Source organism: Typopeltis vanoorti, chromosome 5, assembly GCF_054136105.1.
Source record: "Typopeltis vanoorti isolate ZY-2024b chromosome 5, IOZ_Tvanoo_1.0, whole genome shotgun sequence".
NCBI classification, from domain to species: Eukaryota; Metazoa; Arthropoda; class Arachnida; order Uropygi; family Thelyphonidae; genus Typopeltis; species Typopeltis vanoorti.
In genome coordinates, this window is record NC_143553.1 from 79,761,841 (window position 1) to 79,774,400 (window position 12,560).

Below are 12,560 nucleotides of genomic sequence, written 5' to 3' on the forward strand. Positions count from 1 at the left end.
TTCATTGCTGCATCATTTCCTAGCATTGTCATGACCATTTTTTGCATGCAGGCAAAATAAGTGACTCACCTAAAGTATGATCTTTCATATTTTTTGCTATCAGTTCTGAGACTTGATAAGAAGCGATTTGAGCTTTATCAGAAACAGTCATTATACTTTTAGAAGAATTTGCCGCTTTTGTTTGCTGTTCAGACAATCTCTTGGACAAACTTAAGGATTTATCTTGTAAATTAGAGTGTATAGTTTTAAAATGCTTACTCAATTTGCTAGGAAGCAATGATTCATTTGCCATTTTACATCCACATACTAAACATAGCGGCAAAGGATGATCTTCACTTCCTGTCCAAGTGAAACCAAAACTTAAATAACTTTCATTATATTTGCGTGCAGGCCGCGATTTTGCTTCCTTACTTGCACTTAACTTTTGCTCACTTCCAGAATCTGATTCTTCAATATCACGCTTCTTTTTGAGAAATCTATCAATTTTATTTGGGTGTATTTATCTGAAAATAAGTAATATGCAGATAGCATCCACTTCCAACACTTTTAAAAATAAGTAATATACACAACAAGAATAAACCATATTCTTGTTCTCTTTGTAAGAAAACCGCTGTTAATCAACATAATAATGATGTGTTGGCAAAAAGAGCGGTATATCCGTAATAAATAATAATAATAATAAATAATAGAGTAACTATATTTATTTTTATATCTGGACACATATTTCTCTGGAATACCACAGGGCGCACCCGGAAATCTTCAAGGGCGCACCCTTTGAGAACCACTGGTTTAAGGTATAATACATTACATAAACAAGGGCCTAATTTCTTGTTTTAGGAATAACGTGGATGTAGCTTAATGTTGAAAGTTTAGGATAAAAAAGTCAAGTATTATGGGAATACAGAATGCAGAGAAAATCGAGATGAACTTTGGGCGAACGTTTTTCTGAGTAACTATAAAGGAAACACAGAACTTCTTGATCTGATTATTATTATTATTATTATTATTATTATTTGTGACAAAATCTAAAAGAAGGTATGATACGATCTGTTTGCCATTTTGGAAGTGATATCCTGCGATGTTGATGTAGTTTTCATTTTAATTAAAGTTTCTATAAAAGTCTAAAAGAGGGATGAAGACATTCCTCTGAGGATAGTCAAATAGGAAAGGCGCAAACCTGCGATACTGTGCTTTCATTTCTAACTCCTTATTTCACTGCCATTTTCCTTACCGTGTGCTTGAAGTGACCAAAGACCAGACTTGGATTCAGGAGCAAAATTCTGGTTAGTCTTCCCTAATTTCTTCCAGCGTGTAATATGATTGATCTCAATATTTCGAATTACACTCTTTTTGTTTAAAAAGATAATATTCGTGTTTTTGCTCTTACATATCACGTCAGAGAGTATTCAAATTAAAATGTCTTCCTTTCATCTTTAGCTAAAAAATCTCTCAACCCATCCTCTCACATCCTTCATCCTGTTGTTTTACTAATGTCATCAACCATTCTGGACGTTTTTGATTTCCTTTCTTTCAATGCCGATTTTCTCCAGTCCAACGTTCAAGTGATTGTTCATTGAAGATTTTAATGTTTCACAACACGAATTGCTTTGATAATCACAAACAGTTCGCACGTTTAACAGAATACCCCGATAACCCTGACTCTCCAAACAACGTAGATCTCTTCCTCACTAGTGACCTTTCTAAGTATAATGCAGAAAGTTTCTTTTCCTCAACATTTCAGAACAGCAATCCACTTCGTTAATTTCTTCTCCCACGGAACAAACAGTCGCTCTCATCCACGTGTTTGGTGACATTATAAGCAATCCAAGTCGAATGATCTTCTTATTTGTGGTCTTCTGATTTGCACTGAACATATCACTGACTTCATTCTTATCGAAATCTCCATTCTCCGTTCCACTTTAAGCTATCGTCACTTATTTATTGATTCTCCAAAAAGGGTGCCAAGGTTATAAAAGAAAACAACCAGGCATATCGCAATTGATTTTCATCAAAATCTCCACCTTCTTTTCATGTTTATACCAAAGCCCGAAATAGCTACAACCAAACTATCAGTACGCAATCAAAGTGATTTGGAAAAGACTAAAAGCTGAAAACTTGCATCGTGTCACAATGGCAGTCATGCTCTCTTGCCTCTTGCCAAAGCTATTGACCAAACTTTTGTGTGATCATTTTTCTACCGTGCACTTGAATGGTTCCTCATTACCCATAGAATAAGCCAATTTCCTGACTTCCTGTCTATGTTTTTTATTCTTACAACCGTAACCGTCCCGAAGATAAGGTGGTTGGCCCTACGGGAATCGAATCCAGGTCTTTCCGACCAAAGGGTTTCGTCTATACTGACTGAGTTCTGGAGGCTCCTTTTCCTTGTTGCCAATCCCAAATGCCTTTTGGCATTTGGGATTGGCAGCATCCTCAAACTTTGCAAGAAACACTGATGTCCAACAAATCTCGTTTCTTTCGCCTGGTCTTTGACTTCTATATACATCCATTGCCTTGTCCATTTGACTGCAAATTTAATATACGGTTTTGTTTTGTTGATGGCAATTCACTCCCTCCTTGACTGGCAAGCCTTGTACTATAAAAATCACTAAACAATTTAAGAATATCAACTTCTACAATCTTAAATTCTGATCTGCAAACCATTCTTCAGTGGTCTTGTGATAATCTTCTTAATTTCAGTTATGGTACACCTTAATCCTATTTTATTTCTCAAAAACAAAGAATCCTTTTTCATTCATTTTTACTTTTACAACACTAAAATCTCAAAACATGATTGGGGTTTCTCTTTTTTGAGATTACTCAAAACTCTTTTGGTATAAACATGTAAATATCGCATAACCAAAAATTAGGTTTTCTCTTTACTTCTGAACTAATTCCACACAAATCCCAAAACCGTCCAAACCACGAAATACCTAAAATTGGGATGACTCTGTTAAGAGATCATATTATTATTATTATTATTATTATTATTATTATTATTATTATTACGTGACACCTTCAATGAGTCCAAGAACTCATCGAAAGAGGGCACTCTACTCTGCAACTCTCCATCACTTATCACCAACTACATAGAACGCCACTACCTACACGCAACGCCATCTACTGTCCACCACCGGTAGTATTTTTCGTATGTCAACTTCTTGTGTTCTCATGACCAATTCAGTACCCAGAAAAGAGCAATTAAGTGAATTAATGATCTACATTTCACTAATTCAATCCATTTCCTTGCCCACAGATATTCAGTTAGTTTTTGGTGTCACTTTTCCCCACAAAGATTTCCATGGACACTGTTCATCGGAGTTTGATTTATATTTGGATCATCCTCTTCTAAATCTATTCAGAGACTATTCATCATCCCTTCGCATTTCATTTCCAAACTTAGAGAACGAATTTTTCATTTGTGTGTGTGTGTGTGTGTGTGTGTGTGTGTGTGTGTGTGTGTGTGTGTGTGTGTGTGTGTGTGTGTGTGTGTGTGTGTGTGTGTGTGTGTGTGTAAATACGCTGTATAATAATAAACTTTGATTGATATTGATTGCAAAAAAAAAGTACTTTTATTATTAAAAATGTTTAAATGTCGACTCCTAGAAAGGCTTTTTTTTTTTTTTTTACATACATAACACCCTGGATGATTTTTATTTAAATAACGGATGTTTAAATTTATATGAAACTTGCATTTTTTGATTAATGAAAGTAATAAAGCCGATTGGTGATTATATAATTAAATCTGGCTTCTTCAATTTTCGTTTTATTTTTTATAGCACTAAGTGGATTGCCAGCATTTTTAGTGGATAACGGCGGACTAAACTCTGGTTTTATGCTCGCGCATTGCACTGCAGCTGCTCTAGGTAAATAAAAATTATGAAAAAATTAAAATATAAAACATATATCACGAATTTTATTTATTACTTTAAATGTCTGTTAATAATAATATAATATACAAGAACACCAATTCTTTTTAATTATATTCTAAAATAAATTACAAAGAATTAATCACCGCATGTCATTAGGAGTGAGGATTGATTCATTCAATCCAATATCCTTGGAGGGTAAATGGATGGCAATGCTGTAGCTAATGAAGTTCTAACTGAGGCTCGGCTATTGCTGTTACTCTCCTGCCATGATCAGAGCTTTATTAATTGCTTATATATAAGGACCGCATGTCATTGATATGATATTTGGTCGACCGTGAGATGCGGTGTCAATACCCTTGGAGGGTAATGGATGGCAACGCTGTGGTCAATGAAGTTCTAACTGAGGCTCGGCTATTGCTGTTACCCTCCTGCCATGATCAGAGCTTTAATAACTCAATAACACCTAATACTTACACTGTCCTCTACAGATAACGGGGGAAGATGAAAAGCATTCTTGCTTCGCCCCTTTAAGGCAGTCCTTATAAGGATTGTGATTTGACAATCCTTATAATATAATATGATATTATAAGATAGTAAGAATGATAGCAAGATAATATATATTATATGATAATATAATATATATTATCTTGCTATCATTCTTACTATCACTTGCATTGTTCGTGTTCTCTCATTTCATTTAAAGTTCTGTTGTGTTCTTGCAGTATCCGAGAACAAGGTATTGTGTCATCCAGCTTCAGTGGACTCCCTCCCAACCAGTGCTGGTACAGAAGACCACGTGTCGATGGGAGGATTCGCAGCCCGCAAAGCACTTCAGGTAGTCGAAAACGTAGAGAGGATAATCGCCATTGAACTATTGGCGGCGTGCCAAGCAATCGAATTTCTAAGACCCTTGAGGACCACTGCCCCATTAGAAGATGTCTACAAACTCGTGCGAACAATTGCCAAGTAAGTTTGTTACTTTTTTATTGTCTTAAGACGTTCTTGCTTTCATTACCGCCTGCTATTTTAAGTGAGAAAACTCATTTTGAGTGGCGAACTCAGAAATTCACTGCCGTGTTGCACCGAAAAACATTCTCGAACTATTTTGTTGGAAGGAAGAAAAGGTCAAGATTCACTTCCAGAAATCTGTACGTCTCTACTAATGTTCTTTTTCTAGCGTTGTCCTCTTCGATCTGTGCAGTAAAGGTCACACGTTTAGATGCACCAAGCCATGGGTTGATTTTATTGTTCGAGGCAACAAATAAAAATTTTGTTTATGGATTACAGTGCTTTTATTAGAGAATACTCGAATTCATTCTGTAGGAAACACTTATAAACAGATGCCCCAATTGAAAAATCATCTTAAGAATGTGTAGTGTAAGAACTGATATTCATTTAGCTTTTATTAAAGTATATTTTCCACACAACTTGAGGTTACGTGGAAATGTTAGGTCCTTGACTTGTTCATTTTGTAAGAAAAGAGTGCAAATTTAAATCACAAGTAGGTTGTTGTTTGTTTACGGATATTTTTCGTTCATTCAGTAGTGTATTTGGATATGAGATTTCCTCTTGTATTCTATAAGTGACTACCTGAAAAACCTCATATGTAAATAAGTCAAATAATAAAAATAGTATAATAATATTTACGAAAATGGGAAAATTGGATGAAAAATTAAAAGTATTAATTTTAATTAGAGGTCGTAATAATTTCATCTTTCCAATGAAAATCATAACTTGACGCTTCTTAGCTATTACGACTCAAAACTGGAAATCCTTCAGAATAGGTTTGCCAATCCTATTCCAGGTGTATGTCTGTAGATGCGTGTGTTCACTGGCCGGTCTGCCTGTTCTGGGGGAACGAAAAATCCCGAGTTTCCCGGTGAAAAAATACCCTCTCTTCCTATGAGACTGGCTAACTCACCTTTGATCGAAAGAGACCAGGTTATGTACGGGAATCGAACCCAGGTCTTCATCTATACTGACTGAGCTACGGAGACTCATTATTTCTTTTCCTTTTTTTTTTTTTTCTTAAGAACTTACCCATATCGGTTCCTATTAGTAATACATTCCAGCCAGATGCTTCTTCAACGATACAACAAATAGAAAGTCCGCATGTGTTTTACTATGGATAAGTTTATTCAATATATGCACACTCACAATGCACGAAGATGTACTGACCAAAGAGGACCTTCACTGTCTGTGAGTGCAAGACTGACAGTGTGATGATAACCTTAAGAAAGCAATGTTCAGTACGCTTGCGACCACAAATCGAACAGAACTGACCAGTTATCCAAGGAGGTTTGGTAAATCAGATCAGCGACTGGAAACGATTCTATTCAAGAGCCCTAGGATGCAACTAAACAAATTACTCCCCCATTCACAAAATAATAAACTGGAAAGAATTACTGTTCCTCAAGTAGTATACGTTGGGTCCTTTTAATAGCCAACCCACAAACACACACAAATCCATGGAGATTTCTTTATACTAAGTTTTAACACTATGACCACTGAGGAAGTAGGAAAGTATTATACTGAACAACAACAACAAAAAAAGTTTTCTTTTTGTTCATCATCAGAGTGGAATCAATAAATTAATAGATATATTGGTTGATAAGGACCTCTCCACAAAAGGAGGGTGAAAATAATTTAAAGCAAAGCAGATGTTAAATTCAGCATTATTTCAAAGCCGAATGTAGAAACTATCCAAGTTTGTAAAAATAAGTTGACCAGAGGCTTGCGGGAATACACTTCTCAGCATTCACGACTTGTCTCAGAGTAAGCTGCCTGGTCAACTTATTTTTACGAAGCTTTCATAGTTCATACATTCGGCTTTGAAATAATGCTGGATTTAATATTCACTCTGCTTGTATAATCTTGCATCTCCGAACTGAAGAATTTTAGCTCTTTATTTTAGTAAGTGACGTAAGAATTCTTCAGTTAGTACACGATACCAGACTGAACTTGGTGAGGCTTATTCAGTCTCATTTATTGGTTGTACAGGCTTATGTGGGATCTTGTTTAGCTCTTTTTGTTTCTTTATGTGAATGCATTTTTTGTTATTTTTTACTACTAACCTTCTTGTTTCGATACTGGAATGGTGGATAAAGTTTATACCTCCAGTAGGACATTCTGGTTTCGTTTGTACACTTCGGGTTTATTATAAAATCATCAGAATCACTTAAAAATCACCTCAAATTATATATTGACTTAAGATTCACTTATCTATCATTGTAATTTTTTTAATTAATGCATTTTTGAATTATTTTCCAGAGCTTGGGATGAAGACCGCTTCATGGCTCCTGATATAGATGCGGCAACGGAGCTGTTAAGGGACGAACGGATATGGCAAGCGGTCAGACCTCATTCAGATCGCTACTTTATGGAGCAAGGTGTAGAGACAAGACCATCGTCACCCACCACGAGCCAAGCTCGTCTCTCTAAGAAGAGAAAGTTGAGTAACTCACTAAAGGACCAAATTGTCATAGCTATGCATCGTTATGAAATGTAAGTCTCGCAGAAGAGGTGGAAAATGTCCACTGAAGAGGGGAAAGACTGGTCTGGCCATGCTGATAGATGGTTGATGATGGCTGACACAACTTAAAAAATGTTGCACGGTTTTTAAAATAATCATTATGACTTCAGAATCTGTTAAAGAAATAAACTTACATTTATACGAGCAAACCTTTTAAATACTCGTAATCCCATCTTGGGTTAACCGGCTGCCTAAATGGGAAGAATTAATAAAAATAAACTATTTTTTATATTATTATTTTTTACTTATTGTTACAAAGATAAATAAGTGAGAAACCAATAAATGTTATAAACAAGAGAAAAAGACTGATTATTTCCACAAAATGAAGAAGATTTTATTTTATTCATTCAGAAAAAAAGCAATAAAAAATAAAACATTATAGCGAGTTTCAGAATCTGCTTTTTTTTCACAGCTTTCATGGCGAAAGCTTACACGTTTACTAAATGCAAACCAATCACTCTTTGGTATCCCCCAAATCACAAAAATACAGTGTAGAAAGGTAGCAAAAAAAAAAAAAAACCCTCAGACTATTGCTCTATAAGATCCCTCAAAGAAAGGGACTTTGATGCCCACAACGTTATTATCATCGAGGTTTCCGGATACTTTGCAAATATTTACACAATTTGTCGCTTAAGATTTAACGATAAATTCATATGGGTGTGGGGGGGGGACTTCTGCATATCCTTAAATTAATACAGTTAACCAATCAGGGCTTTATACCATATGTTTAATCCTTACTTTCCAGTGATGTATTCTGTTAATGATTCTAATTATTTGCTGTGAAATTATATGTTATTTAAAACATAGTAAGCTTAGTGTATTCTGAATTGGCTGGAACCTTAATTTTCATTATAATAATACAATATAATCAATAGTAAATTCAGCTGGTAGTGATGAGTTAAACAAGATAAGCATGATTTTAATCGAAGCGTGGGCTATGATTAATAGGGAAATAAATTATTAGAATATTCCCAATTCATAGTTCGGCACTATTAGGATATACCAGCGCTGAGTCATGAATTGGGTATACGAAGAATGAATGAGAGAAAGTTTAATTATACAAATTGCATTTGTCCATAAGTTTAAGTCAGTTTAAACCCTGTATGCAGCTAGTTTAGAGTTTTGACTAATTTCTTTCTTATTCCATATGAATTAATACTAGAGAAATTAGAGAAAAACTTACTACAATACCAACTTCGCTAATTTTGTTGTATATTTTCGCATTAATTTGCCATCTTCACTGAAATTGTACGTAAGTAGATGCAATTAAATGAAGAACTCATAAAACAAGAGTAAAACTTGTTCTGTGAGTTTCTGTTTCTAATGATACTATTTAAATTATGGTAAATAAATTCTTCATGATCAGTTAAAGCGTGAGCTAATAAATGTACTGGTCACAATTTTAGAAACATACCTGCTAAATAACTATTAGTGGGTTAAATAAACCAGCTACAAATAGGAAATAAATGATATATGAAAAAATATCTTTGTTTAAGTTCGTGAATATTGTATTTGGCCCATTATGGTCAAATGCTACACCGCTTCCTGAATACTCACAATGGAATAATAAACAGAAAATATTAATTCACAGTGGAGCATGTATTGGTCAGATAACTTCGAGGTACAACCAGGAAGTGTATCTAAAATATATCGTGTCGGATTCGTGATCGGGACATACAGTTGGGGTATAACGTTTATCCTACAAAAACAGGTAGGGCTAAAGTAAGAGGAAGAATATCAGTTATAACCAGAAAGGCAGTATGGAATGATAAATCACTTTCTGTTATTTTAACTAGACAGAAGAATAAAGGAAAGACAGCAAAACTGGACCCAATTGTTATAACATTGAGTTAGACTCAACTGGCGGTGAGGTGAATGTTTTTTGTCGTTCTTTAGGCTCCCTGCTAAATAGAGCAAGGGCTGATTGGTTCTATTTTTAATATATGTAACTCTCCGACGCATGCGGCAAGATGTATTGCATACTTTAACCAATATTTTACTTGAATATCGTTTGACATGCGTGGTCCAGTAGCAATTATAGGAACATGAAAGTGATTTCGATTCATAGAGTTTATTGTTTAAATAATCTGATAATAATAAATAGTTTTAAAGTTTTATGACAGTAGCCTCTTAAAGTAATAAAATACCCTAATGATTAAGTAAACCAAGTATTATCCTCGTTCATTTCCAAAACACCAATCCTTACTAAACACATTTATAATGTTTAATCACAGGAGAACTGAAGTTTGAGTGAAAAAATTACATGTGATATTTTTGATCGTTATGAGAATTTGTAAAATGTTTTTAAAGTGATACCTTACAGTATACAGTGACACCACATACTATAGAAAATAATAGGAAAAATTCAAGAATTGAATTTCATTTCTTCCTATAGCATTTTATTGTTTGTAGGGAAAAAACCAACAACTCAAATGAAAGCTGACATTTCAGTTTAGCGATTTCACAGTATTTAAGAAATGACTTAACTTTAGAGAAATACATAATTCGTGATCGTAAGCAGATGTTTTGGATTGATATAAATTAACCTTGTGCAATTAAATCCACGAGGAATCCGTGTTATGTCTTGAGTTGCTTTCCTGTGGAATCCGTAGGTCACGTGAACTTAAAGATCCTCTCTAGGAATCAATCGTCTTTAAGTAATCATTCCAAATCAACAGAGAAGATACATTTAGAAACAGTCCACATCAGATAGCTGAAATTCATTTCGTTTTATAATAAATCCTGCATAAGCATTCCATGAAGTCTTGCGCTTGCTACTTTAGTATTGATTTACGTAACTTAATCTTGGTAAGGAGACAGCGAAATGTTTGGTCACCACCCATACACCCAGAGTTATGCAGTCTGAGAAAAACGTACGCTAAAGTCATTGATTCTGACTTTTGGTCGTCTAATTCTGAACTGTTTTACACTGTGAAAGCAACAAAATATGAACGGAGAGTGTAATCCGGTCATTATCAGTTTAAAGAAATTTGCATAATAACAGTAAGACAGAGGACGTAGAATTCTTCGCATTATTTCAAACATCAGGTATCTATTGTTCTTAATGAGATGTGCGGCATTTTGGACTGCTCAATGTTGATAATAATACATTCGAGAAGATTGCAAATCTCTAGTGCATTGGGGAATGTCTAAAAATTATCTTAAAATTAACCTTTGAAAAGACGCAACCATGGTATTTTTTTAGCAAGCGCAAGACTGAATTAAGTTCTCCAATAATTGGGGTGGTGATGGATTAAATATGTGAATAAATTTCTTGCCACGTTCAAATTCGAATTATCGGATTTTGGTACCAGAATTCGTTTCGTTGTGACGCGTACCAATCTTAACAACCAGGTTCGAATATCACCACTTAGATCTGCGTACGATATAATTTTTTTGAATTAAAAAAAATAATAGATCATCAAAATTTTAGATCGAAGTTCACTGTACTAAAGTTTACTCAAAATCTTCCAAACCCACAGTTAAAAAATAACTTATGGAATGACAGACAAAATGAATCCACTAGTTACGCATTTTGAAGAAGACACCCCCCCCCCCCAACATAATTGGAATGTTCCATTATTCGTTTTGTGGAATATTTAATCCTCAATGTCTTAATAAATGCTGTAATCTCAATTACAACTATCCTTTTATTTGGTTAATATAATTTAAACGCCTTTATTGGTGTTTTAATATAATAAATAAAAATATGAGGTTTTTAATAATATATTATATAATGTGGCATGCAGCTTTTCTCTTTCTTACTTTTTTAAATGCTAGCCGGACGCATCCTGGAGAAATGGTATAAGCAAAATCTAACTTTAAAAAGCTGGTCACTCAATATAATATTTTGAACTGTAAATATATATAAACGATAAATATATTTACAGTTTATTGTACTCTGATCCTAAAATAATCCTTGGTTGATTCCTGTTCAGACACGTTCTTATTTCCGATTCCAGGTCCTTATTCTTGATCAGGTTTTTCAATATTCTAGTTACACTTCGAGTCCTATCTAGCTCACATCTGGATCCTCTTTCTGTTATAATATTCATAATCAACGCCTTCAATTCAGAGAGCTCTTGTAGTGAGCCGATATTCTAGTATCACTTTACTCAGATCAGATGATGTTTATGAAGTAAACATGAAGACAAAAAGTTATCCGGGAGAAAAACATCCTACAATTTCCATATGAGACCTGTTAATTCACCTTTAGTTGTAGAAAGAAATAGAAAATGAGGAGGAGGGTGTTTTTATTCAGGAAAAATGCAGATAGTGACGGGAATCAAAAGATCACATGTTGGTGATCCATTCGACTACGCTACGGAGGCACTGATTAGCTTAATAAATATGAGTTTTATCGATCATCACATGACTATTCCAGTAATGTTCAACCTTATATTTCAGCACCAAAACTAAAAGAGAGAAAGAATCATTGATATTTGCTATATAAATTATAACTCTATCTTGTTTCTATGTGCTCATTTTTACTTTCATCAGTAACTGAAATTATTTTTAAATAACGTTAAATTATTATTTTTTTACATTCGAAACAGGCGGCATTTTTGTAATTAGTGAGTTGGTTATATTTATATAATTTTTAAGATTTACGATTTTTAATTCTATTCAAAGAATAGTGGAATTGTTCATTATTACTATTGACTTTATTAAAACTTTTTTTTTTTTTACAAACATGGATCCCCATGATAGCACACACTGTTTTCCTTTCCAAAAGTTTACCTAACCTAAAATGCAATGTAAATACATATTCAGAAGAATTCGTTTATTTCAGGAAAACTTTCAACAGTTTAACAAATTTGCTGTCACGCTATTCCATGTAACTAGCGCGCAATTTTTATTATATTATATTAAATTTCGCATTTAGTCCAACAGTACAGAAACATGTTAAAGTTGCTACACGTCTTTCCACTGGTTTTTATTTCTAAATAGTTACTCAAATATTTAATGGTGTGTTTAAATTTTTCGATTTTCTTTAAAAAGTACTACAGATATTAAAATTATTTTGAACAAATCAAAAATTATTTAAGTTTTCAATCTAATTTATAATGTAATGTAATTTTTTCGGAAGAATTTGATCACTATATTTAATTTAATTATTTCCAAATATTTTCATATTCCTGAAAAGAAATTCAACA

At 33.8% G+C, this 12,560-nt stretch overlaps 1 protein-coding gene across 1 annotated transcript in view; it reads left to right on the top strand.

Moving 5' to 3' along the window:
* The window catches only part of LOC150106585 (histidine ammonia-lyase-like), a 43,961-nt gene extending 36,178 nt beyond the window's left edge, over positions 1 to 7,783 (top strand). Inside the window, exons 17-19 of the mRNA XM_090392555.1 lie at positions 3,780 to 3,866; positions 4,595 to 4,838; positions 7,143 to 7,783. Coding sequence (XP_090248681.1) covers positions 3,780 to 3,866; positions 4,595 to 4,838; positions 7,143 to 7,380 — 569 coding nt within the window. The 3' untranslated portion in view covers positions 7,381 to 7,783. The remainder of the gene's footprint in view (positions 1 to 3,779; positions 3,867 to 4,594; positions 4,839 to 7,142) is intronic.
* Positions 7,784 to 12,560: the final 4,777 nt, after the last annotated feature.